This window comes from Eptatretus burgeri, chromosome 7 (genome assembly GCF_056783735.1).
Source record: "Eptatretus burgeri isolate ZD-2024b chromosome 7, Ebu_testis_v1, whole genome shotgun sequence".
NCBI lineage: Eukaryota > Metazoa > Chordata > Myxini > Myxiniformes > Myxinidae > Eptatretus > Eptatretus burgeri.
Window position 1 is genome coordinate 29,427,831 of NC_140967.1, and position 23,549 is coordinate 29,451,379.

General features: G+C 47.1%; 1 protein-coding gene across 5 annotated transcripts in view; it reads left to right on the forward strand.

The window, feature by feature from the left end:
- The first annotated feature begins 6,379 nt into the window (after positions 1-6,379).
- NUP93 (nucleoporin 93) overlaps positions 6,380-23,549 on the forward strand; it is a 67,135-nt gene continuing 49,965 nt past the window's right edge. For 2 of the 5 annotated variants that reach the window (XM_085887879.1, XM_085887884.1), the window contains exons 1-7: positions 6,380-6,484; positions 6,691-6,804; positions 14,142-14,331; positions 15,872-15,989; positions 16,836-16,898; positions 18,079-18,207; positions 18,301-18,375. In XM_085887879.1, coding sequence (XP_085744005.1) covers positions 14,153-14,331; positions 15,872-15,989; positions 16,836-16,898; positions 18,079-18,207; positions 18,301-18,375 — 564 coding nt within the window. In that variant the 5' untranslated portion in view covers positions 6,380-6,484; positions 6,691-6,804; positions 14,142-14,152. Of the gene's footprint in view, positions 6,593-6,690; positions 6,805-14,141; positions 14,332-15,871; positions 15,990-16,835; positions 16,899-18,078; positions 18,208-18,300; positions 18,376-23,549 lie in introns of all 5 variants that reach the window. The other 3 variants (XM_085887880.1, XM_085887883.1, XM_085887881.1) reach the window with 3 other exon arrangements.

Below are 23,549 nucleotides of genomic sequence, written 5' to 3' on the forward strand. Positions count from 1 at the left end.
AACTTCACAGAGATCTTAAAAACCATCCCTGAGAATATTACTACAAACGAACTGCAGTTGTAAGCTATCTGGGGCTCAGTGTTGATCTTGAAGAGATAAATTGGAACAAAACTTTGATAACAAGAACACTTCACAGCTTGGTCCATGAATCATGATCCCTCAATGAAACAGAGATGGTTCCTTCGAAACCTGGGAGATATCCGTTCCACCTTCTGAAACCCGCATATGGAAATAATAACAACCACACACACACACACACACACACACACACACACACACACACACACACACACACACACACACACACACACACACACACACACACACACACACACACACACACACACACACACACACACACACACACACACACACACACCATGATTTTATACACATACTGTAGGTGCATGGTTGTGATTGTACATGATTCATATACACTTATTATATGTGACATATTACACATACTAGCAGAGTATTTGCCCGATGAGCGACCTTGTTCCAAGTATTCAACACATTCTTCAAATGCATACCTTTATTTGGGCGGTGTATAGGCAACTGACAACTCTATATAAGCAAAAAAACCCCCCAGGTTATGTGCATGAAGCAAAACCATACCGACTGTTTAGAATTCAAAACACCTCACTGCACTGGAAAATGTGGGGACAGGAATATAGGATTGTATATGGAGGAGACTTGTAATACCCTCTCCCACCTACAGGTGGCGTAACATGATACACATTTACATGGAGAATTTGTGTCCTCCCAACCTCACCCCCACCCCCCCTCCCCCAAACCACCGGCAAAGATAAAACACCCCTTTCCATTAATTGGGAAATGCAGATCCTCTGTAGCAAGTCTGGATGTAATTGGCCCAGAATTGTAGGAGGGGTAGCGCGACAAATAAACACCAGTCTGTGAATTATAGCAAGGATGTATTAATGTGGGTGGAGGGATATCTGTCAATGTTGCAACATTGAAGAGTGTCATTCTAGTTTGAGAGATGAAAACGTTTATGGAATCCATGCTGCTAAAATGTTCCATGATAGATTTTCATTGGACATGTTTTTTACTTCCTATATCCTTTAGTTTCTCACATTTAAAATGTACATATAATTTATTTCTTTGCTTACTCTTCTTATTTCTGCTTCTTTCAACCCAACCCGAACCCTTATGCTTTCTGCTTGCTTTTGGGATGTTATTTTTGGCCTCTTCTTTTAAAATGTTTTCAATCTCTTAGCACAATTCGTCTGGCATTCTGTCGACCAAGTCCAGCTCTGCCAAATGGCTTTTGACCTTAATTATATATTGTTTAGATATGTTTTCAAGGTCATATAGTTGTGGGCCGGGGGTCGGTGGCGAGGAACGGCCGCCAGGTGGAGCAGTAGAGCCGTCTCCCACCGAATACCCGGAATTGCAGGTCGTAATCTTCGGATAACTCCGAAGGTCACGGGTCACTTAAGGACCGTGCTCGCCAATTCTCTGACGGCGTAGGGGAGAGTTAATAGCCAAATTTCAATATACCTAAATACCCACGTCGTCAAATTACCGGAGAAGTCACACCCTCAACGGACTCTGTCAAACCAGGTCGCTCTAGCGACCTCGATCCGGTGTAACCGAGCAGAATTACCAAAGTCCGTCGGTCCAAACGACAACTTACAGCCCAATCGGCTTACTGATTCTCAAGCACGAACCGTGCTGGGTCAATAATAGAAAGCACAACAACGAGATGGTACATTGAACAATTGGGGGTTTATTTATAATGGGGCAAGGGAGCACGAAAAGAGCAGAGTTAAACCGACCATCAGAAATGCAATTTAATGTACAAGGCACTTAAACAGTTTCTATTTACAGGACGGGCGCCACCGGTCTGGTCGAGACGAGCTGGTTCGGGGGGGGGGACTCGAACCCACACCTTTGTTGACGCACCAAGCACCAGGGACCGCGCTCTCCAACCGGCCATGCACCAACGAACCAAGACCAATGATAAGACCAGAGACGACGATGACCCAGGACCAGACGAACCAGCCAGCACCAAGACCCGCGACCCCCCAAGACCCAGCGCTCCGAAGCCTGGCGTTGCTTTATTCATTTCTTGCGCGGGGTGAGAAAATCGCCATCTGAGGAATCTCAACCCTCATTGGCCAGGGTGTCGTGGGAAAGTCGCCCTCTGTGGCAATCTCAACCCTCATTGGCCGGGGTGTCGTGGGAAAGTCTCGCTCTGTGGCAATCTCAACCCTCATTGGCTGGGGTGTCGTGGGAAAGTCGCCCTCTGTGGCAATCTCAACCCTCATTGGCCGGGGTGTCGTGGGAAAGTCTCCCTCTGTGCGTGATTGGACAAGGGGCACGCCCCTGCCTTTCTGGGCGGAGTCTCGATCTGAGGCGATGGAAATCTCCGCCTACATGGCTGGACACGCGTGTGTAAGGGCGCGATGTGCGAAGTGAAGGAGTGATGGTTTCGGTTGGCTGGAGGCTCGATTTGTATTGCAAAAACCCTGACTAAAAAAGTAACTCGCAGCGCACACATGTAATTCCCATTAGGCACAGGTAGGGTACCCGAAGTATAAACACATACTTATCGAAATAACTATGCTTCGGGACTGCTGTCTGTTTGTGTGCAAATGGCTTCCAAATCCGTAACAATATCTGGTCAGAGTTTTTGATTATTTTTTTTCATCTTTCTCAATTTGACTCGTAGTTTTGCCACAATGAGTTCATGATCTATCCCACAGTCTGCACCTGGCAGAGTATTGGAAGATTGCACAGCACTTATCCATCTTCTGTTGATTAGCATGTACGATAGTCAATCTGATTTCTACGTTGTCCATCAGGTGAAGCCCATCTGTGCAGTCTTCACTTGGGTGATTTGAGCCATGTGTTTGCATGGAGATGCTATTTCATGCGCAGAATACTCTGGTGAATTTCATGCACAAGGTTGATCAGTTTGGAACGCAAGGACAACAGTACAATCAAACGAGTCCTGCACATCACATATGCATTGCCCATGACCAGTTCATAACAAAGAGAAAAGGACAAAGCAAGTTCAAGTGCAACCGCTTTCCGAGAGTTTGGTCAGCCTTGCTCTATTTGGGTACGCAGCAAACACAGTTCAGGGTAAGCTTCACATGCAGCAGAGAACTCGGTAATGGAGACAGCAGTCAGGTGAAATAGCGGCAATCAGCTCAGGTTCATCATCTGCCACATCACAATCAGTAGGTAGAGGCAGTCTAAATAGGCAGTCGTCGGTAGTCGTTTTGTTTTCCAGGGCGATACGTCATATTGTAAGAGAAGCGACCATCTGGCGATTTGCATTCCGGCACGACCGCTGCCTTTTGTGGCAAGCAGTGTGGTCAGTTCGAAGAATGACGTAGCATCCCCAGAAGTATGTCCTGCTCTTTTCCACAGCACAGACGCAGGCAAGAGCTTCCTTCTCAACTGTCAAGCATAAAACCCACTCAGTGGGAGTACCTCCGGTGCTGCTGCCCTTCGCAGGGCAGCTCACCAGATGACGGGATTGGGGCAAAGTCTTTGGGACCTCCATTCCTTGATGATAGGAGAAAAACCATGGGGTAAACTTCCTGGGTCAGATTGTGGGGGTGTGGGGTGTAGTGGTTCTGAGGAGTTGTCCAGCACATGGCAGTCTCCTTGGGTTAACCTGAGGCAGGCCCTTTGGGTGGGTGCCTGGAATGTCCTTTCCCGAAGAGAAGATGATCATCTGTCTCTGTTGTCATCTGAGCTTAAGTGTTTGAACATCAATATTCCATCACTCTTTGAGGTTCAGAGACTGGATTGTGGCGAGATCATGGTGGGTGGTTACACCTACTATTGGTCTGGTCGCTGTGATCGTTACCAGACCCAAGGAGTTGCTGTAGCTGTGTCCAATAAGCTGACTCCAATGATAATTGAGGCAACACCGGTCAGCGAGCGTATTATGAGATTAAGGATTCGTCACTCCTTGGGTGTTCTTTCCTGGTCTCTGCATATGTTTAGACTGAGGCAAGTGATCTCACCCTGAAGGACACATTCTATGCCACGCTCGAGTCTGTGTTGATCAGTGCCCCAGGCAAGATACTCTTCTAGTCTTGGGGGATTTCAATGCATCGACAGGCACTGATAAGGATAGTTATGAGGTGTGTATTGGTCCCCATGGGTCTGGAACTGTGAACCAGAATAGCACTAAGTTCCTCGACTTTGCAAGAAGTCACGGACTTAGGGTGGCTGGTTTATAGTTTCAGTGCACACAAGCTCAACGCTGGACTTGGTATTCCAACACTGGTGGTGTGGCAAAGGGGATTGACCGTGTGCTCGTTGATGGTCGCTGGAGGATGATGCAGACCTGCAGGGTCTACCTGAATGCTCAATTCCTCAATACCTACCACAGGCTTGTTGTCGCAACTCTGAAGTTGCAGCTTAAATCTGGGAGAATGGTACTATCCCAGCCTAGGATGGATGTTGGCAAGCTAAAGGATGCGAGAGTACCTGAAGAGATTACAAACAGGCTGAGTCGGATTTAGGTGGTCTGGGTGCTTTGGGGAAACTTGAAGAGTTGTGGAGTGCCTTCAAGACTATCATCCTTGATGGTGCCAGTGGATGTCTTGGAACTCACCATTGGGCAAAGAAGAATTTTGTCTCTCAAGGGACACTGGATACCATTGATCAGAGTAGCAGGGCCAGGCTGAATGGCAGAGCTGGGCTGTTCAGGGACTTTAGGCAGAAAACTGTACGTGTGCTGAGGGAGGACAAGGAGGCCTATGTTCTCGGAATCTTTGAGGGGGTAGAGCATCACCTGTGGTCAAGTGATTCTTGCACTGCTTGCAGGGGAATTCATGCATTGCGTTCCTCCAAGCCCGTCTCAGTGTACAGCTGTTAGAGTGGAAGTTGGTGGGCTCTTGACAGAGGAGTCCGAAGTGAAGGCCCGCTGGGCTGGGCTGGGTATAGCTCAGTCGAGCTATACCCGGAATCAATCTTGTAGCCCTGTGCTGAACCCTCTCTATGGCATCTATGTCCTTCCTGAATTGTGGTGACCATAACTGCCCACAATATTCTAAATGTGGCCCTCACTAAATTCCTGTACAGTGTTAACACCACCTCTTTAGATTTATAAATGATTCCCTCCGAATATGCCTGGGGTTGGCTTAATGGTTATGGTGGTGGGCTTTGGATCCTAGGGATCCTAGTGTCCCGAGTTCAAATCCCGCTCAGCTGTTGAATTAATACCAGGTGGGGTGAACTCGGCCTGTCATCCTTCTGAGGTCGGCAAAATGAGTGCCAGCATGCTGGTGTACTGTGTCGGAGTGGCGACCCGTCCAGGATTGTGCCCAATAGCCAAGGAGACCAACGCTCTGCACAGAGTATGGTCCCAATCTCCTCCTCTCCTCCCTCCGAAGACAACCAAAAAGTCTATTTTCTTCACCTATAGCTGCCTGGCACTGTGCTTCCTCCTTACCTCCCATATCCATTACCACTCCCAGATCCTTCTCCTGTGTGACCCACTCCAAAATTACCCCTTACATCCTGTAATCTCTATTTTCATTGTTCTTTCACATCCCCAACACCTTACACTTACTCAGGTTAAATTACATTAATTGCTGATATTTTGCCCAATCGATGCAAGTATAAGTTGTTTATAAAAAAATATTTGAAGGGGCTCCCGATGAAAAGGGCCCTACAATAATTATCATTGGCCCTGCGGCCTATTCTGGCTCTCGGTGGCCTTGGGTGCGAGGAACCTGTTTTGGCGGCAGATTTGTAATTTCCTCAATTTACACTTCTGAGGTAAATGTGAACAAACGATAGTTTGATATTTTCGATGTTCCCTCGATATACGCTATTATCCAACGGTCATGTAACATGAGGTAAAGTTTAAATTCCCTCCGGTGAACGGTTTTCGATGTACGACACTCTGAACAAAATGCAGACACGTACGTACGTACGCAACCGATTGCTTAACCATGAAACCTGCGCATTGCGCAACGGTCGCCGACCGATGCTTTACCAGACTCTGCGGTGTAATGGTTGAAGCATCCGCTCCGAGTGTGGAAGATCGGTGGTTCAAACCCCGGCCGAGTCAATAATCACACCAAAGACGAGAAATGGTGCGTGCTGGCGTGCTGCTGCTCTTACTTGATGCTCGGCATTAAAAAAAAAAAAATAGAAGAAAAGAAAAATCTTCATTGAAGTCTGAAGATGCAAGACGGAAGGAACCAGCCATGCTATTCGAAACGGTACTACACACACTCAATGCGTACGCATCATATTCTTACAAACAGGCAACTTGAAGTCTGTCTAAGTATAAATATACATGAAACAAAGAGAATAGCTTCATGAGTGCCATAAAGAGTAACTTTTAAAAAGGGGTCAAAAAACAAATCGAAGAGCATTACCGTCCTGAGGTGATTGCGCGCATGCGCATTGGCGGATTTTTTTTTTTTTTCTTCCTGTGGCGACCAGTCGTGCTTTTGGCGCCCAGATACAAACATTTAAAGTGGTAATAATATTAAAATTGGTATCGTCGTACGTCGTACGTCGTACGTGGTGCGTGGTGCGTGGTGCGTGGTGCGATTCTTTGTGTTGAAGACGGAACAAGTGACGTATTGTATGATTGTTCATGTGTGATGTGTTATTCCGCGTGTTGAGGAAACTCTCGTCGGTGCCATCGTCTGATGATACTGATTGTAACTGTTGTAATTACAGTGTTTGTGGAGAACGAGCGCCAAGCGCCTCTGGTGACACACGCTCGTACAGTGAGGGACGCGAGTGAGGATTTGTCATCGACGTTGACGCGGCACATGAAACTCCATTGAAGTTGTAAGTGATTAAACGTTTCTGAAATTGATCGTGTTTTGTTCAGGATTTTTACCCCTTGGTCATTTCACGTTCGCTCGTAATTCTGGGATCCCAAGTTCTAATCTCGTGTCAAGTACAGTACAGTACACTGATTTGTCTGTCCTTGTAACTCATGTACCAAGTGTATTTTTTTTTGTCTCGATGTATTTGTATATTTTATTTTTATACGAAAGGCGAGCTCATGGAAAAATGAGATGATGGAGTTTGAAAAGGCCACGTGCTGTGTCCGGTGGGAGCATACACAGTGAGACACCATGTGCAGGGGAATGAAGGAATACACAATGAGGGAGGGAGGAGGAGGAAGAGGAGGCAGATGGAGGGGAAGAGAGAGCAGATGGAGGGGAAGAGGGAGCGGATGGAGGGGAAGGAGGGGAAGAGGGAGCAGATGGAGGGGAAGAGAAAGCAGATGGAGGAGGAGGTGGGGAAGAGGGAGCGGATGTAAGAGGAGGAGGAGGGAAAAGAGGGAGCAGATGGAGGGGGAGAAGGGGAAGAGGCAGCAGATGGAAGAGGAGGAGGGAAAAGAGGGAGCAGATGGAGGGGGAAGAGGGAACAGATGGAGGAGGAGGAGAGGAGGAGGAGGTGATGGAAGAGGAGGAGGGAAAAGAGGGAGCAGATGGAAGAGGAGGAGGGGAAGAGGGAGCAGATGGAGGGGAAGAGGGGGAAGAGGGAGCAGATGGAGGGGAAGAGGGAGCAGATGGAAGAGCAGGAGGGGAAGAGGGAGCAGATGAAAGAGGAGGAGGGGAAGAGGGAGCAGATGAAAGAGGAGGAGGCGAAGAGGGAGCAGATGAAAGAGGAGGAGGGGAAGAGGGAGCAGATGAAAGAGGAGGAGGGGAAGAGGGAGCAGATGAAAGAGGAGGAGGGGAAGAGGGAGCAGATGAAAGAGGAGGAGGGGAAGAGGGAGCAGATGAAAGAGGAGGAGGGGAAGAGAGAGCAGATGAAAGAGGAGGAGGGGAAGAGGGAGCAGATGAAAGAGGAGGAGGGGAAGAGGGAGCAGATGAAAGAGGAGGAGGGGAAGAGGGAGCAGATGAAAGAGGAGGAGGGGAAGAGGGAGGAGAGGAAAGAGGAGGAGGGGAAGAGGGAGCAGATGAAAGAGGAGGAGGGGAAGAGGGAGCAGATGAAAGAGGAGGAGGGGAAGAGGGAGCAGATGAAAGAGGAGGAGGGGAAGAGGGAGCAGATGAAAGAGGAGGAGGGGAAGAGGGAGCAGATGAAAGAGGAGGAGGGGAAGAGGGAGCAGATGAAAGAGGAGGAGGGGAAGAGGGAGCAGATGAAAGAGGAGGAGGGGAAGAGGGAGCAGATGAAAGAGGAGGAGGGGAAGAGGGAGCAGATGAAAGAGGAGGAGGGGAAGAGGGAGCAGATGAAAGAGGAGGAGGGGAAGAGGGAGCAGATGAAAGAGGAGGAGGGGAAGAGGGAGCAGATGAAAGAGGAGGAGGGGAAGAGGGAGCAGATGAAAGAGGAGGAGGGGAAGAGGGAGCAGATGAAAGAGGAGGAGGGGAAGAGGGAGCAGATGAAAGAGGAGGAGGGGAAGAGGGAGCAGATGAAAGAGGAGGAGGGGAAGAGGGAGCATATGAAAGAGGAGGAGGGGAAGAGGGAGCAGATGGAGGGGAAGAGGTCAGGTCAGGTCAGGTATGGGAGCATGTGCCAGAACAGCACGTCGCTGCGTCCACTTTCCGCCGGTACTCCAGGGGCCTCCGTCTGGCCATCCCCCAGGCAGATGCCAGGCCCATCCCCATCTCCTTGAGATGATGGTCAACCTGTTGCAACCATGAGGCACGTGGTCGACCCACTGGCCTCCTCCACTCATGAGACTCCCTCGCTGAGAGAATCTGGTGAGCAGGATCAGAGTCAGGAAAACGAGCCACATGTCCATACAGCCGCAACTGACGCTCACGGACTATGCAGGTAACAAATCTCATCCGAGTCTCTCTCAGCAACCGCTCGTTGGACACAAAATCCGACCAGCGATAGCCAAGGATTCTCCGAAGAGACCTGGTACCAAAGGAATTAAGTCTCCGTCTCAGATCCTTGGTCAGAGTCCAAGTCTTGCACCCATAGAGCAAGACTGGAAGTACCAAGGACCTGAAGACTCGGACTTTCGTCCTCCCGCACAGGTACCGGCAGCGCCACACCCCATGATCCAGTGAATCCATGACTCCCCAGGCCCGACCCAGACGTCTATTGACCTCTGACTCGCAGCCAGCAGAAACATGAATATCACTGCCAAGGTAAGTAAATCTCTCCACGACCTCAACATCCTCACCACAAATAGACACAGACAGGACAGCAGCATCCAAGATGTCACCGAAAGCCTGGATCTTAGTTTTGACCCAAGAAACCCGTAATCCCAACGGCTCCGACTCCTCATTCAGCACCTCGAGGGCCCCCAAGAGGATGTCTAAAGTCTCCGCAAAGATGACTGCATCATCTGCAAAGTCAAGGTCCGAGATCTTGACATTCCCAAATGACGCACCGCAACTTGATCTCTCCGACATCCTCCCTAGAATCCAGTCCATACAAGTGGTGAAAAGTGTGGGGGCAAGTACACATCCCTGACGAACTCCAGTAACAACTGGAAATAAGTCAGAGATGGCACCACCACACTTCACAGCACTCTCAGTACCAGAGTAGAGTTCAGACATCAGATCGATCAGTTTTGGTGGCACCCCACGAAGACCAAGAATCCTCCAGAGGACATCCCGATTCACTGAATCGAACGCTTTACAGAGATCAACATAGGCTGCAAGCAGCCCCTGCCGAAACTCTCGTCTGCGTTCGGTGAGGACACGAAGTGCAAGGATACGGTCAATCGTTGACCTCTTTGGTGTAAAGCCTGACTGCTCTGGACGCTGGTGCTCAAGCAGATGGTGGTGAACCCTATCGAGAATTATCCGAGCAAAGACCTTGCCCGGCACTGAGAGCAGCGTCACCCCTCGGTAGTTGTTGCAGTCTTGGCGATCACCCTTCCCTTTTCAGAGAGGGACAACAAGGCCCCTCTTCCAGTCAGTTGGGATGATGCCTGTGTTCCAGGCAGAGCACAAAACTGCATGCAACGACACGAGTGCAGCATTTCTACCAGACTTGAGAAGTTCGGCATGGATGCCACAGATCCCTGGAGCTTTGCCCCGTTTCAACTGGTTCACCGCAGCCCGTGTTTCCACAAGCGTAGGTGGACCACAGTTGATTCGAGGGTCAGCAACAGGGATTGGAACACCCTTGACGTCCAACTCGACAGTTGGGGGATCAGCCTGGTACAACCGCTCAAAGTAACTGGCCCAGCGGGCCTTCACTTCAGACTCCTCTGTCAAGAGCCTACCACTCTCTGCTCGAACAGTAGTGCTCCGAGGGATGGGCTTGGATGAACGTAATGCGCGAATTCCCCTGTAAGCGGGACGAGAATCACCTGTCCACAGGTGATGCTCTGCCCCTCACAGATTCCTCGCATATAGGCCTCCTTGTCCACCCTCAGTGCACGTACAGTTTTACGCCTCAGCTCCCTGAACAGCTCAGCTCTGCCATTCAGCCTGGCCCTGCGACTCTGGTCAATGGTATCCAGTGTCCCTTGAGAGACAAAATTCTTCTTTGCCCTGCGGTGAGCTCCAAGGCATCCACCGGCAACATCAAGGACGGTGGTCTTGAAGGCGCTCCACAACTCTTCAGGACCCCCCAAAGCACCCAGACCCCCCAAGTGTCCACTCAGCCTATACGCAAACTCCTCAGCTACTCTCTCATCCCTGCGCTTGGCAACATCCAGCCTCGGCTGGGATGGTACCATTCTCCAGGATTTAAGGTGCAGCTTTAGAGTTGCTGCAACAAGCCTGTGGTCAGTATTGAGGAACTGAGCACTCCGGTAGACCCTGCAGTTCTGGATCATCCTCCAACGACCGTCAATGAGGACATGGTCAATCTCCTTTTCCACACCGCCAGCGTTGGAATACCAAGTCCAGCGATGAGCTTGTGGGCGCTGAAACCATGAACCAGCCACCCTAAGTCCATGACTTCTTGCAAAGTCAAGGAACTTAGTGCTATTCTGGTTCATAGTTCCTGACCCATTGGGACCAACACACACCTCATAACCATCCCTATCCATTCCAGTCGATGCATTGAAATCCCCCAAGACTAGAAGTGTATCTCGTCTGGGGCACTGATCAACCACAGACTCGAGTGTGGCGTAGAATGCATCCTTCACGGTGAGATCACTCGCCTCAGTCGGAGCATAAACAGAGACCAGGGAAATGACACCTAAGGAGTGACGAATCCTTAATCTCATAATACGCTCGTTGACCGGTGTTACCTCAATTATCATTGGGGTCAGCTTATTGGACACAGCTACAGCAACTCCTTGGGTATGGTAACCATCAGAGCGACCAGACCAATAGTAGGTGTAACCACCCACCATTATCTCGCCGCAATCCGGTCTCCGAACCTCAGAGAGAGCTGCAATCCCGATGTCCAAACGCTTGAGCTCAGATGATAACAGAGACAGGTGATCATCCTCTCTTAGGGATAGGACATTCCAGGCACCCACCCGAAGGGACCGCCTCAGGTTAACCCAAGGAGACCGCCGTCTGGTGGACGACACCTCAGCACCACTCCGACACACTCTCCCGCAATCTGACCCAGGGATGTTACCCCGTGGTTTCCCTCCTATCAAAGATTGGGGGTCCCGAAGGCTTTGCCCCAATCCCGTCATCCGGTGAGCTGCCCTGCGAAGGGAAGCTGCACAGGAGGTACTCCCACGGAGTGGGTTTTCAGATTTTTTTGCGTTTTTGCGTTTTGCGGAATGAAGGGTTTTACGGTGGCCGGAGTGCAAATCCTGCCACCAACCTCCTAATAAGAAGTGACCCAACTGCAGGAGGACGTCCGCAGACACAGTTGGGCACTAGATATGGATGGCCGTTGGCTCACAAGGAGCTCCTCCGCCCTTTGACAGGTTTTGTTTTTAATCCTGCTGGGTGTCCATATCCAAACACCTTCCTCACCAGAAAACCTGGTGGGGGAGACGGTTTCGTCGCCGACAACCCGACCATGGAACAGGTTAGTACAGGTTTACATGGTACCTGTAGCAGGTCGCAGATTGAACCTGACCTGACCGAAAGGGAAGAGAGGGGTATTTGTATATTTTATTTTTATACGAAAGGCGAGCTCATGGAAAAATGAGATGATGGAGTTTGAAAAGGCCACGTGCTGTGTCCGGTGGGAGCGTACACAGTGAGACACCATGTGCAGGGGAATGAAGGAATACACAATGAGGGCGGGAGGAGGAGGAAGAGGAGGCAGATGGAGGGGAAGAGAGAGCAGATGGAGGGGAAGGAGGGGAAGAGGGAGCAGATGGAGGGGAAGAGAAAGCAGATGGAGGAGGAGGTGGGGAAGAGGGAGCGGATGTAAGAGGAGGAGGAGGGAAAAGAGGGAGCAGATGGAGGGGGAGAAGGGGAAGAGGCAGCAGATGGAAGAGGAGGAGGGAAAAGAGGGAGCAGATGGAGGGGAAAGAGGGAACAGATGGAGGCGGAGGAGAGGAGGAGGCGATGGAAGAGGGAGCAGATGGAGGGGAAGAGGGAGCAGATGGAAGAGCAGGAGGGGAAGAGGGAGCAGATGAAAGAGGAGGAGGGGAAGAGGGAGCAGATGAAAGAGGAGGAGGGGAAGAGGGAGCAGATGAAAGAGGAGGAGGGGAAGAGGGAGCAGATGAAAGAGGAGGAGGGGAAGAGGGAGCAGATGAAAGAGGAGGAGGGGAAGAGGGAGCAGATGAAAGAGGAGGAGGGGAAGAGGGAGCAGATGAAAGAGGAGGAGGGGAAGAGGGAGCAGATGAAAGAGGAGGAGGGGAAGAGGGAGCAGATGAAAGAGGAGGAGGGGAAGAGGGAGCAGATGAAAGAGGAGGAGGGGAAGAGGGAGCAGATGAAAGAGGAGGAGGGGAAGAGGGAGCAGATGAAAGAGGAGGAGGGGAAGAGGGAGCAGATGAAAGAGGAGGAGGGGAAGAGGGAGCAGATGAAAGAGGAGGAGGAAGAGGGAGCAGATGAAAGAGGAGGAGGGGAAGAGGGAGCAGATGAAAGAGGAGGAGGGAAGAGGGAGCAGATGAAAGAGGAGGAGGGGAAGAGGGAGCAGATGAAAGAGGAGGAGGGGAAGAGGGAGCAGATGAAAGAGGAGGAGGGGAAGAGGGAGCAGATGAAAGAGGAGGAGGGGAAGAGGGAGCAGATGAAAGAGGAGGAGGGGAAGAGGGAGCAGATGAAAGAGGAGGAGGGGAAGAGGGAGCAGATGAAAGAGGAGGAGGGGAAGAGGGAGCAGATGAAAGAGGAGGAGGGGAAGAGGGAGCAGATGAAAGAGGAGGAGGGGAAGAGGGAGCAGATGAAAGAGGGGGAGGGGAAGAGGGAGCAGATGAAAGAGGAGGAGGGGAAGAGGGAGCAGATGGAAGAGGAGGAGGGGAAGAGGGAGCAGATGGAGGAGAGAGAGAGAGAGAGAGAGAGAGAGAGAGAGAGAGAGAGAGAGAGAGAGAGAGAGAGAGAGGAGAGAGAGAGAGAGGAGAGAGAGGGGAGAGAGGAGAGAGGAGAGAGAGGAGAGAGGAGAGAGGAGAGAGGAGAGAGGAGAGAGGAGAGAGGAGAGAGGAGAGAGGAGAGAGAGGAGAGAGGAGAGAGGAGAGATATAGAGAGAGAGAGGTAGAGAGAGAGAGAGGTAGAGAGAGAGAGAGGTAGAGAGAGAAAGCGAGAGAGAGAGGTGTAGAGAGAAAGCGAGAGAAGGAGGTGGAGGAATCGAAAGGAGGAGGAAGAAGAAAAAAGGAGGAGGGGGAAGCGAAAGGAGGAGGTGAAGAAGGAGGAAGAAGAGGAAGCAAAAGAGGGGGGAGGAGAGGAGGAGGAGGAAGAGGGGGAGGGGGAAAGAGGATGAGGAAGGAGAAGGAGGAGGGAAGAGGGAGGAGCAACAAACAGTAACCTGCAAGTAAGACTGTTGAGTTAGATATCGTTGGTAAGAGTACAAAAGAGGGGGGGGGGGATGACAAGATGCTGGTGCACCTCTTGCTTGAAGTCCTGAATTGCATCTTAATACGAGCTCCTCCACGAACCCCACATATTACATCATACTTTTCACTTCAGAAAGAACACAACCACTGTTCGTCAAACTCGTGACACAGTGCGTGCAATCGTTAAATTTTATGACTGCGACCGGGGGCATGTAATAATTTTATCATTTCATCGTATATATATATATATATATATATATATATATATATATATATATATATATATATATATATATATATATATATATATATATATATATATGTATCGATAACTATTGGAATTGATGTTGGTTCCTAGGGGTCATTGAGATGGACGGTGAGGATTTTGGAGAGCTTCTGCAGCAGGCAGAGCAACTGGCTGCTGAGATCGAGGGTCTATCGGAATTGCCACATGTAGAACGAAACCTCCAGGAGATCCAGCAAGCTGGAGAGCGCCTGAGATCACGGACTCTTGCTCGTGCTGCTCCCGACGCCACCGATGTCAAGGCGTGAGTTGTGTCCAAATTTTTTGTTGTTAAAAAAAATAAAAAAAAAATGCTTGGGAGATATCTATTTATTACGCCGCATGCGTGAAGCAAAAAGCACAGTTAAGCAATTGGTTCACTTTGTCTGTCTGTCTTTGTCTACAAATGCCAGTTTATGTTCAAGGAACTACTTGATTTCAATCCATTGTTATATTTTGAACACGAACCTGTACTTTGGCTCTGAATTTGGCAAGTTGTATGAAATCTTGTTCCGACTGCGCGCGCACGGGGAGCGGTGAAATCATATTTTTAGTCTGTCTGCCTGTCTTGCAGTCAAACAAAATTGAAAATCATTCCAAACAGGAAACTTACTGTGTCTAAGAATGGCGTAAAGGACTCAAACAATGGGCACAAAGAACTAATGTAACATGTTAAATAAGGTGGTGTAAAAGACATTGATGATGCACAAAAATGTGATTTACACAACTGTCCTTCCATTGGCTTGGACATTATTGAAAAGTTACTTCCAAGCAGATGGACACACAGGGGCAGGTTTAATTTTATAGTGATGAAAAAGACTAACAAAACGGTTTAATGCAAAATTCTTGGTCTTAAATCAACCTGATCAGTGATCACATGGTCTACCAAAAACCCTTACAATGTTCTCTTTTGACACGTATTCCAACTTCATAAAATTTGACATTTTGGACACGAGCAAATGCTGAAATGTAACTGGGCTGGATATGTAGCTGGAAGAGTCGACAACCAGTGGACATCAAGAATTGCAGCATGCAACCTAGAAAAAGCAGAGGTTGATTGATTATATGGAAAGATGGAACAGGAAAAGTTTACTTGAATACAATAGTCTCATATTGCATTGAATAGAACAGAATGAACGATGTTGATTGAGGCCTTCGTCCTGCATTGGATTAAGTAGGCTGGTCCTGCATTGGACCAAGTAGACCATCAACGAGTCACAGTGCAAGTCAAATTCAATAACCCGATCAATTAGATTTTAAATAATTTTCATTCCAATTAAAAAGTATTCCTATTGTGGCCAAGTCTCTGGGAGCCATCCTCCTCGACCCATGATGGATCTTATTGATGTTGATGTACAGTACTATAGTCTTTACAGAGTGTTGGTGCTGCCGAGGCAGTTTATTGGTAAGTTTTACACTGGGTTGCCCTGGAATTGCCTGTTTGCCATTGCCTTCCAAGCATTGTTTGGCAATGCTCTGTCCTTTTAAATGCCGTATGACTCAGTCAGGGTCTGAACCACTGACCTCTCAGACTCAGAGTGGACGCTCTAACCATTACGCCACCAAGTCTACATAGTCCCTCAAAAAGACTCGGATCAGACGATTAATACACACTTATCTTTTGAACCTACCATTTCTATTTTTGTATGGGGCACTTGATGTGTATCATTCGGCTTCCCGTTATCATACCCCTCCCCCTCCCCCACTCCCTGGCCAATGCAAATGAATTAAATATATGGGTCCTTGACACAGGTATTCTACAGACAGCTGTCCTCTGTATAACTGTGATCTGGTTCTTTCCCCAGTTCCATCCTTTTAGGCTCTAAAGGACTTGACATCTCCAACATCTCCCATCGTCTTGAAAACTTAAGCGCAGTTACCACTTTTGGGCCTCTCGAGCCAGTTCGGGATGCTGATATTCAGGCAAGTTTCACAACAAATAAAAACCCTCTTTCTCATTAACAATGTTATTTTAGACACGTGTGCAAAGACAAGAGGGATATTGCAAGCCATTTTAAGCGAATATCGGAATTTTACAACAAAATGTTCTTTTGTTGGTGGTTTTAAACTGATTCTTAAAATAAAAATCGTCATCGTCATCATCATTCATGCCCGATGGCAGAGCGTTGGTGCTGCCAAAGCAGTTTTTTGGCTACAGTCCTGGTTAGGTCACCATTCTAACTCAAGTGGTTAGGGCAGGAATTTGTAATTTGTTCAGGGTGCTGGCGATAGTTTGCCTTCTCTTCATGAAGGACACAATGGGATCTTTCACGTCCACCAACTAATGCTGGCAGACGGGTTGCCCAGTATAATGTCCATGCGAGGGATGGCACACACATTGATGAAACACCGGGATGATAGTTTATAGCTGGGTTGGGATTCAAACTGAGGCGAGCCATCTTGGAGTTGAGTGTGTGTATCTCTCGGCTATCCTGCAATATATTGGGATGGTATAATTTATACGATATGCTTTTGAGGTAGAATAATGAAGCCATGCTGCTTTAAGTAATAGTATTGTCCATGCTTCATGGAGCTTGAAAATGTTTTACATGCTGGACAATGACGTTAAGAGATAACACTTTACCTTTGCATGATTTTGAAGGACATAAGGAAACGTCGACATACTTTTTCCTGGGTTAAAAGGACATGCCATGATGGACAAATCACAGCTGTGGGATCACAGCATCATGAGCTTATGCTTAGATGTGAATGCCAAACAAGTCAATCCAAAGTCTGTCTTTTTTTATTTTATTTTATTTTCCATTTCAGAGTTTTCTGAAAAATGAAAGGGATAACGCTCATATCTCGGTTATTCAAGACCGTCATATACAGGTGAGCGTGTCTTTCTGGGATGTTGCTCACTCACCTTTATACGAGTGCACAACCTTCTACAGTTCACTTGAGTTTTCCTGAAGAATAACCTTAGAAGTGATGGGCCATGGTAGAAAAGCACCTTCAAGAGTGATCAAAAATTTGTTATAGTATCTTGATCATTAAGCCTCTTCCTATACAGAACCTTATTCTTGTTGAAGGTTTTGTTTTCTACAATTAGTGCCCCCAATTTTTAATGGTACCTCACACTTCCTTAGACTCCTAGGAGTATTGACCACTATTTAGGTTTTCTGCCAATGTCCGTCCGACCTGTATCTCGGAGCCGGCTGTGACTTTCGGAATGAATTTTTGCATCAATAATGGAAATAAAAAGTTTGCAGGGTTGACAATTTTTTTTGACCTTGACCTAATTTTTAAGGTCATGACCTTGTTATCAAATTTTTTTATTTTATTTTATTTTTTTACCATAACTCGACTAATTTTTGTCCAATCGGAAGAAAATTGCTCTCGAGATATCCTAGAGCAAAGCGTATTTACAAGTAATTTACATCACACCCCCTCTTAGTTTAAAGGTCAAGGTCAAATGGTGGTCTGAAAAAGAACAATATATATTTTTTGTCATTGTTCAATTTTTCCAATGCAGAATCTCAAAGGCTGCTTAGCCTTCCAATATGTTCTTGCACCATAATAGTGTTCCTGCACTGACGTTGTGAACCTGATATTTGATTCGTGTCCTTGACCTACATTTTTCAAATAAATAAACACCATTTTGATCATAACTTGAATAATTTCCCTCTGATTTTCATGAGGTTGAGTTTTATGGGTAGATTGTAGATGGGGACACGTTTTCTTAATTTATACTCTATCCCTAAATGTTGAAGGTCAAACTCGTACGGTGGTCCGAAAAAAAATATTGCCATCATTGGATCGCGAGCACCGGGGGAGACTTACTTTTGGCGATCACTTTGTGATCGCAAATATCTTCTTATTATCTACTACAACAGCTTCAACTAAATTTCAACAACACACATAAAAGATTTGTTTATTGTTTGTTCATTGATCTTGATAACTAGTAACTTCAATGTGTGTTCCAACATTGTTTTACTTTCCATCACTTTAAAAAATGAATCAAATGCTAATACACAACGTTCTATAAGTTTTATTTCTGGTTTTCCTCAAGACCTTTGAAATAGCGAAGAAAAGCCACTGGGACAGCCTGCTGGTAAATTGGGAGCAGGAGAAGCAGCGGATCCTTAACACTCTACTTGCTGCTGAAGATGAAACATTTGACATTCTTCCTGAGGCAGAGGTATTTGTGAAAAACCAAAATACAATAATAAACCACATATGAACGGCAAACATTGAATCACTAGATTTACCGCGATTTGAATGTGTCTTGCAGCGAAGTTACGTGACTGAGACCGTGCCTTTCGGACGCAGTGTGTTAAACAGCACAGAGCTGGCATATGCACGGCAGGTATGTATTTTATTTATTAATTATTCATTATGTACTCTGCTGTAAACGGAGCATCGGTTCTGCCACAGAAGTTACTTGGCAGGGATTACAATCTTTGACGGGTCGCCATTCTGATGCAGGATACTTGGCTGAGGGGTGTAGGAATTTTGTAAATCAGCCAGGATGCTGGCGATAATTTGCCAACTCTTCATGGAGGATACGATGGGATGGGGATCTTTAATGTCCACTCGCTAATCCCAGCGGACGGGATACCAAGTTTACTGGCCATCTGAAGGACAACTCGTGCATCAATGTCTTGCCCTGCACACAAAATACGAGGGCGACAGTTTGTAGCTGGGTCGAGATTTAAACTCAGAAGCGAGTGTGCATTCCTCTCGAGTCTAGACCAGTGTTTCTCAATCTTTTTTTGTCCCACGCCCCACTTTGATTTTCAAAAAAATCGTACGCCCCACCATGATTGGAGACACTACAGTATGTACTACATATGTATTCAAAAGGCTTTATTAAAACTTTATTGTAAATCTTATTCAATTGCTACTCACTTTTGCAAATTCAACATTTGAAAGTGCAAAGCTATGAAAGCGATTCATTAATTCTGAATTCTCATGCCCCACCAAAATATTGCCACGCCCCACCTTGAGAAACGCTGGTCTCGACCCTTCTGTGCCAGCCTTGTGTTATGCATGGAGTAATTACCATGCGTGTGCCAAACCATCCATGGGGTGAAGCAATTGGTTCCCTTTGCCTGTCTGCCTGTCCACAAATGTCAGTTTATTTTATTAAAAAAATAAATTAAAAAAAAAAAAAAAAAAAATATATATATATATATATATATATATATATATATATATATATATATATATATATATATATATATCTATCCATAATACCTGGGAGATTTATTTAATTTTTAAGGTGATTCTTCACCATTGAGAGATAGGGCCAAAAATGATATATATATATATATATATATATATATATATATATATATATATATATATATATATATATATATATATATATATATATATATATATATATATATATATATATATAATATTATGATATTTCAAAAATGTATTGTGCCCGATATGTTCTCGTGGATCAAGCATTGCGTGGCGGAGGTATGCGCTCTACCGAGTGCCCTTCTAGTTTTATTTCATTTTGTTCTCTTCAACTTTTTTTTTTTTCTAATTGGAAGGACTACCACTTGCACAAATATGGGTTGGGAAGTTTACAGATTTGGTCAAACACACAGAGTTGGAGAAGGCCTTCACTTCAATGCCATGGACTGTTGTTGCAGAGCTAACACCCAGCCAGCTTGCATGGTGACAGTTGTAATCACCCCATATGAGAATAGAGTTGGAATGGATAGTGACAAATTCATCCATATTTGAGGTATAAAGAGTGTCGTCATTATTCGGTGACCAGTATACCACACAGACCAACATTAGTCGGTCACAGAGTGATATATGCAGCCAGAGATATTTTCGAGGGCTTGGAGGGGTTAGTGTGGGCAATGAGCAATTGTGTATTGACATGCATTGCAACAACAATTTCTCAGCGGGGGCAGGGCCTATCAAAGCAGAAGAGAGACAGAGGAATCGGAAACCTCCTGTGCAAGCAGATTTACCTTGTGGATTCCCACTTCTGTCAGACGAAGACAGACATCGTTACAAGATAAAAGAAGGGTTATTAAAAGCATGAAGGACAGTTGAGCTATAATACCTGGGAGATGATGCACGGAGTGCAGACTTCCAAGCACATCAGAATTGGAACAGAAATTGTGTGAATATGAAAAGGAGGTTGGGACGTGAGAGTTTGTGTGGAAGAGAAAAGGGAGATGAATCATTTTAACGTCATTTGGAAGATTATAATTAATTATTTTCATAACTATGGAGGAGAAGGATAAATAACTCGAATGGCACTTGGCATGCCTCCATCAGGCTACGTTTCGTATCCCACTGATTGCCAGATCTGCATCCGAACTTTAACAAAAATCGATTCGGCTTGGTCTTGTCACCTACCCAACTCGTCCACAAAGTTGTCATCATCCGTCCACAACTTTTTGAAATATCATGCTGTGTATTGGTTTGGATCCCATCTCTCAGTGGTGAAGAATCACTTCAAATATTCTTGCATTTGGGTCTTCACCAAAATCTAATAAATTTGTCCTTGTCACACACCCAAACAACCTGTCTACAAAGGGTTATCTGAATCCTCCATAATTTTTTGAGATATCCTGCTCACAGACAAACAAGCGGGTGAAAAAGTAACCTCCATCCATTTTTGGTGGCGTAGATAATAAACAAAGGATGTACAGTCATGGCAAAAAATATTGGCACCCTTTCACTTGAAAAAAATAATGCACCATTTCTTCCAGAAAATTATTGAAGTTATAAAATCTTTTGGTATCCACAAATGTATTTCTTTGGTATGCAGTGGAACAAAACAAAAAAGCTGAAAAAAATTACTAAACGTAAGCTGATTCCACACAGAAATCCTAAAATGACTTGGACAATATTATTGGCACCTTTGAAACGTTAGAAATAATGAAATTTCAAGCAGGTGATTCTCCTTTACTTTGTGATTGAACCCACCTGTGGTGAGTTGCAGGTGCCTGCAATATAAAAATCATTCAACCAGTTTGAATAGAGAAAAGGAGTCATTCTGCTGTTTTGTGTCACTGTGTCCATTGCAATGAGCATGGAGAAAAGAAAGAAACCCAGAGAATTGTCTGAGGAGGTCAGACACAAGATTGTAGCCAAGCATGTACAATCTCAAGGCTACAAGTCCATCTCCAGGGAATTTGATGGTTCTGTGTCCATCCTACACAATGTTATCAGGAAGTTTAATGCACGTGGCACTGCAACCAACCTCCCTGGACGTGGCCGCAAGAGATAACTTGATTGAAGATTGCAGTGAAGGATTGTTCGAATGGTGGAGAAAGCACCTCGATGAACTGCCAAACAGATTCAAACTGACCTTCAGACGCATGGTACGACAGTTTTACTTCGCACTATCCGTCTCCGTCGCCAACTCGATGAAAGGGGGTTCTATGGTTGGAGACCCAGGAGGACCCCACTGCTGAGAGAGACATAAGAAAGCCCGACTGGAGTTTGTCAAAACACACTTGAACAAGCTAAAATCCTTCTGGGAGAATGTCCTACCGGACAGATGAGACCAAATTAGAGCTTTTTGGTAAATCACATCATCTCTGTTTCCAGAAAACAAAATGCAGCCTTTAAAGAAAAGAACACCTTGTTACAGTCAAACATGGAGGAGGTTCAGTGATGTTTTGGGTTGCTGTGCTGCCTCTGGCACTGGGTGCCTTGAATGTATGCCTGGCATCATGAAATCAGGAGATTACCAAGGCATTTTGGAGCGCAATGTTCAACCCAGTGTCAGAAAGATGGGTCTCCGTCGAAGGTCATGCGTCTTGCAGCAGGGCAATGACCCCAAACACACTTCAAAAAGCACCCAGAAATGGCTCAAGACAAAACGCTGGACTGTTCTGAAGTGGCCAGCAATGAGTCATCAAAATCCCATTGAACACCTGTGGGGAGATTTGAAAACAGCAGTTGGGAGAAGGCACCCTTCAAAATGGGAGAACTGGAGCAGTTTTCACAAGAAGAGTGGGCCAAACTGCCAGTAGAGAGGTGTGGGAAGCTCATTCATGGCTATAGGAAGCGCTTGACTGCAGTTATTTTGTCCAAATATTGTTGTGGGCTGGGGTTCGGCGGCGATAAACGACCACAAGGGGGAGCAGTGAAGTCGTCTCCCACCGAACACCCGGAATTTAGGTCGTGACTCTCGGATAAGTCTGAGAGTTCACGGGTCCCTTAGCGGACCGTGGTCGCCAATATTTCAACGGCGTGGGGTAGGGTTAATTGCCTAATTCCAATATACCTGAATACCCACGTCGTCCAACTACCGGGAAAAACCACACCCTCGACGGACCTCGGGCGGAACGGACCGTTTACCGAGCCCGATTCGGGTGTAAACCGAGTGGGGATTACCAAGATCCGTCGGTCCAAATGAACAATTTACGGCACGAACGACCTGACTAATTCTCAATACGCACCATGCTTGGCCAATGGGAGAAAGCGCAAAAAATGAGCTGGTACATTTAACGGGTTTATTTATAACAATAATCGGGGAGGGGAGACAGAGCAGAGTTATAACGAAATGTAATGAACAAGGCAATTAACGATTGCACACACACGCACACACACGCACACACACGCACACACACGCACACACACGCACACACGGTGGCCGCGGCCTGTATTTGCACCTGCCCGCCTCGTGCGTTCTGCTCGAGCTTGTCCGGTGGCGGGACTCGAACCCACCGCCAAGAATGGCGCCACGGACGCCAGCCAGCACGGGCAAGGACCAGATGAGAATGCCAGCAGCTTCCTCTCTTTCTCCTTTACGAAAGGGGTGAACCTTTCTTGCTTCGACGAGGCGAGCCTTTCTTTCTTTCGACCAGGCGAGCCTTTCTTTCTTTCGACCAGGCGAGCCTTTCTTTCTTTAGACCAGGCGAGCCTTTCTTGCTTTCGACCAGGCGAGCCTTTCTTGCTTTCGACCAGGCGAGCCTTTCCTCGCTTTCGACCAGGCGAACCTTTCCTCGCTTTCGACCAGGCGAACCTTTCCTCGCTTTCGACCAGGCGAACCTTTCCTCGCTTTCGACCAGGCGAACCTTTCCTCGCTTTCGACCAGGCGAACCTTTCCTCGCTTTCGACCAGGCGAACCTTTCCTCGCTTTCGACCAGGCGAACCTTTCCTCGCTTTCGACCAGGCGAACCTTTCCTCGCTTTCGACCAGGCGAACCTTTCCTTGCTTTCGACCAGGCGAACCTTTCCTCGCTTTCGCCCAGGCCAAGCTTTCCTCGCTTTCGACCAGGCGAACCTTTCCTCGCTTCCGACCAGGCGAACCTTTCCTCGCTTTCGACCAGGCGAACCTTTCCTCGCTTTCGACCAGGCGAACCTTTCCTCGCTTCGACCAGGCGAACCTTTCCTCGCTTCGACCAGGCGAACCTTTCCTCGCTTTCGACCAGGCGAACCTTTCCTCGCTTCGACCAGGCGAACCTTTCCTCGCTTTCGACCAGGCGAACCTTTCCTCGCTTCGACCAGGCGAACGTTTCCTCGCTTTCGACCAGGCGAACCTTTCCTC